Source organism: Echinops telfairi, unplaced genomic scaffold, assembly GCF_000313985.2.
Source record: "Echinops telfairi isolate 266 unplaced genomic scaffold, ASM31398v2 ScPeMD7_7407;HRSCAF=8445, whole genome shotgun sequence".
In the NCBI taxonomy this organism is placed as follows: Eukaryota; Metazoa; Chordata; class Mammalia; order Afrosoricida; family Tenrecidae; genus Echinops; species Echinops telfairi.
Genome location: NW_022111307.1, coordinates 8,919,489 through 8,924,200, shown reverse-complemented (window position 1 = coordinate 8,924,200; position 4,712 = coordinate 8,919,489). Strand labels below are relative to the sequence as shown.

Below are 4,712 nucleotides of genomic sequence, written 5' to 3'. Positions count from 1 at the left end.
AGTGCTTTGCCTCAGTGTGACGGGATCAGATCAGGTGCAATTCCCACACTGTGTCTTGACCATTTTTCTTCTAAGTTGTGTACCTTTCTTTAATTAAAAAACAAATTGTTGTGGCAAAATATATATACGGCAAGATTTGCCATGTTCTCCATTTTGAGGCTGGTTACTTAGGGTTCCATGTTTGGCTGCTACCTGCAAGGTCAGCAGTTCAAAACCACCAGCAGCATTTCGGGAGACAGATGAGGCTTTTTACTCCTATAATATTTAGTCTTGAAACCCACAGGAGCAGCACTCCCCTGTCCTGTAGGCTCACTTTGATTCAGAGCCAGCTTGATGTCATGAGGTTGAGTTTGAGTCTTGACCCTTTTGAGCCTTGGATTCATTAAACAAGAAGTCTCTGGGTGCTTCCAATGATTAGCACCCTGATCTGCTGATCAACAGGATTGAGGTTCCAGCTCAACAGCAGCCACACAGAAGAAAGGCCGGGCAGTCTACTTCTGAAAACTCAGCCACTGGAAGCCCTACGGAGCACAGCTCTGCTGGGACACACGAAGAGTCCCCATGAGACAGCAACTGCTACTGCCATGTACTAAAACTACGACAGTATTGATCCCATGGAGAGTGGTGTCCAAACTCATTCTTAACTTTTAGTACATAGAATAAATAATGATGGCAACAAATATACAAAGGTGCTTGAAACAATTGATGTATGGATTGTCACAAGAGCTGTAAAAGCCCTCAGTAAAATGTTTTTAAAAAATTTTTGGTATAACCAGCATATTTTAAAAACCCACAACACTGATTGTGCTTTGGTCCATAAGAAACCTAACTCATTGGGAAGACACATTGTGTCATGGTAGAGATGCCAACCCTCCCCCAGCTAAATCTGTATATTCAGCACATTGTCATAAACAGTCCGATAGGGATTTTTAGGGAACTTGACAAAATAATTCTCAGTTTTATTTGGAAGAATTAATTGGCAAGAAAATGTTAGAAACTTTAAAACACGCACAACAAAAAGAGGTGAGCTTACCCAATACATACACTACAAAGCAATACTAGTAGATATGGGGCATTAGCGAAAGACCAGGCACATTGGCCAATTCAAACTGATTCAGAGAACAGTAACAGAGCAGAATATGTAGAGATTAGTAACTACATGGCATTAGAACGATTGGCTGTTTACTGGGAGAAAACTCTGGTTCAGTTCCTAGTTCACATCATACTTAAAAATAAAATCCAAATGTAAATGCCGTAAAAGTAACTGGAAAAATCTAAATGGCCGTGCTAATAATCTTAGGGTGGGAGAGGGTCTTGCTAACCCAGCAGTTCTCAACCTGTGGGTTGTGACCCCTTTGGGGGTCAAACGACCCTTTCACAGGGGTCACCTAAGAGCATCAGAAAACACATATTTCACCACTCCTCTTATCCGTCTCCAGGCGGGTCCGCCCACATGCAGATATGCCCACATAAGAGTACTTGGCGTGAAGACTGTTACCCATGCTACACCGTGTTTCTAGACAAAATTTCATTTATTTGTAATTAGAAATAAATATTTCACAATATAGAATTACATATTGTTTTTGTGATGAATTACTATGCTTTAATGATTTTCCATTTGTCACAATGAAAATACATCCTGCATATCAGATATTTACATGACGATTCATAACAGTAGCAAAATTACAGAGATGAAGTAGCAATAACTTTATGATTGGGGGGTCACCACAACATGAGGAACTGTATGAAAGGGTCATGGCATTAGAAGGTTGAGAACCACTGTGCTAAGCATTGCATGAAGTTCTTAATTATAAAGGAAAGAGACTGACTACATAAAATATAGAGTTAAAAGACCACCACAATATTTGTACATAATTAGCAAAGTTGTAAGAGGAATAAAGATTTAATAAAAGACAGGCAATAAGAGAAAACTCTTTGGTATTTACCAGTGGTTCTCAACCTTCCTAAGGCCGTTACCCTTTAACACAGTTCCTCGGGTTGTGACCCCCCCAACCATGAAATTATTTTTGTTGCTACTTCATAACTGTAATTTTGCTACTGTTAGGAATCGGGCGACCCTTGTGAAAGCGTCATTCGACCCCCAAAGGGGTCATGACCCACAGGTTGAGAACCGCTGGTATATACAGATAATTTTAAAAATAAGTATACTTAGATAATAACTATATAAAAATATATTCAACCTCACTAGGTACGTCGATATTACCATATGCTTGTCTATTATAAAATGCTCATGGCTGGGAGTGTCACTGAAGTGTACACGCAGGAACTGTGGGATGGGTGTGTATTCTGCTGTGGACAGCTTCAACACTAACCAAATTAAGAAACTAACATAAAGGGCTGATCATCAAAATACTAGCAAGTTTATAGAAGAATGGGTCACTGATTCATAAGGTCTGAACCATAAATAAATGTAAAGGAAAATTTAACAATATTCACCAAAATTCTAAATGCGCAATCCACTTCCAGGAATCTCTCCAACGACTAACACCGGCACCATAGAGTTAAAGGTACCAGAATGCTTATAGCAGCATATATTTTTCAGTAAGAAAAAAATAAAACTGTAGACAAGAGAGGGAATGGATTTTTTTAAAGAGTGATTTACCCATTCAGTACACTGCCCTGCAAAAATCAAACCATGCTCACTGCCTTACAGGGGTAGAGAGCCCCATCTTTCTCCCACACAGTAGCTGGTGGTTTCAAACTATTGACCTTGTGGACAACAGCTCAACATGTAGCCACTCCACTCCCAGGGCTCCTTGGACTGCCCTGCAGCTGAGACAGGGTTGATTAGACACCAACTGCTATGCCATTTACTAAGACTACAGTATGGACCCAATGTAGAGTAGTGTCCAAACATTATGTTTACATTTAGTACAACTAGCATTTTTTTAAAAACCCACAACCTGACTTTACTTTGGTCCATAAGAAACCTGGTGGCCAACAGCACTCAGCTCTTACTGCATGTTTGGCATTGCCCTAAGGGCTTTGTATTGTATTGTATCATTTAATACACATGATAAATCCAACAGGGAGTGATGTCCAGAATATATTGATAATTAGAATACAAATTTGGGTTGGCAGAATTATTTACAAGCAAATTTTCACTACTGCTGTGTACTTTTAAAAAGGAAACCATTTTAAGAGTAAGAGTGACAGGTAGTAGAGCAACATGTATAGTCTACAGTTCTTAACCTCTGAGTTGTGACCCCTTTGGGGGTCAAGCGACCCTTTCACAGGGATCGCCTAAGACCATTGAAAAACACATATTTCCGAAGGCCTTAGGAACTGAGACACCACTTCTCCATCCGTCTCCAGGCGGGTCCGCCACATGCAGATATGCCTACATATGACTACCTGGCGTGAAGACTGTTCCCCATGCTACAGCATGCTTCAAGACAAAATTTCATTTATTTGTCATTAGAAATAAAGATTTCACAATATAGAATTACATATTGAAAAAAAAGAATTACATATTGTTTTTGTGATGAGTCACTATGCTTTAATGATTTTCAATTTGTCACAATGAAAATACATCCTGCCTATCAGATATTTACATGACGATTCATAACAGTAGCAAAATGACAGTGATGAAGTAGCAACGAAAATAATTTTATGGTTGAGGGTCACCACACCATGAGGAACTCTATTAAAGGACCACGGCATGAGGAAGGTTGAAAACCACTGCTCTACATGACCAAGACTGATTCCCAAACCTGCTTCTCCCTCCAGGCACCCAGCCTCGCTCCTTCTCCTGGATCACCGCAGGGAGGTGGAGGGAAGATGGACCAGGCACGGCAAGCAGAAATGATGCATCCCTCCCAGACTGCGGGTGTTAAGAATAGATGTGTTGTCTCAACTCCTCACTCTCTCCTCCTCAGCACAGTAGCCCTGAAGGCCCCACGTGGGAACCAGCAGCAGCGCCAGGTGGAAGAAGCCTGTGTCCCTAACTGGCTGCGTGGAGCTGACCTACTAGCATTCCGTAACCTGGGGTCATAGAAAGCTATTTTTTATTTTAAAAATAAAATGTGGGGTTATAATGGCACAGAGAAACTGTTCTATTTGACTTCATACCCTGAATCTTCTACAACAATTTTTAAAAAGCAAACAACTAATTCTAGAAGATATTAGAAAGCCATAATTAATCCAGCTAAAGAGCTGAACTTCCCTCCGTTGGAGGACACCGGCTCTGGGAGGCAGCTCTTCCCGAAACAAGTTCAGGTCCAGAAAGCAACCCCCACCCCCACCCCATCCCCCATCCCACACCCCCCAAAAGAGGAAAGATGCTCAACTCCTGCCTTTAAGGCCTGCGAAGAGCAAGGTGGCTTTTGAAGCAATACGGAGCGGAAGGTAAGAGGGGGTACTTCAGCAGTACAGATCTGCTTACCCGAAATGTAGACCTCGTTTTTCAGTGTCACACAAGCAAACTCCACCCACTTCTTGTTCTCGCTCTCCAGCTCCTGCTCGGTCAGCGGCAGCTTGGCCACTTCTAAGCGGCTGCGCCGCAGCGGGTCCAGACAGGTTACCTCAGCTACGAACCGTTCGTCCTTCGTGCAACCGCCGATGATCATGAACACCTCGGACTGGAACTCGTGCATCCTGGGCTTGGTGCGCTCCGAAATGATCTGCAAGCCAACGGAGTCCACAGGGGCCAGAAAGGAACACAGTGGTTCAGAGCCGGGCTTCTAACCTGG

The 4,712-nt window shown here is 42.3% G+C and overlaps 1 protein-coding gene across 1 annotated transcript in view; it reads right to left on the bottom strand.

The window, feature by feature from the left end:
• KLHL6 (kelch like family member 6) overlaps nucleotides 1–4,712 on the bottom strand; it is a 73,265-nt gene that overhangs the window by 9,804 nt on the left and 58,749 nt on the right. The window contains exon 4 of the mRNA XM_004713455.4: nucleotides 4,406–4,643. Within this exon, the coding sequence (XP_004713512.1) occupies nucleotides 4,406–4,643 (238 nt within the window). The remainder of the gene's footprint in view (nucleotides 1–4,405; nucleotides 4,644–4,712) is intronic.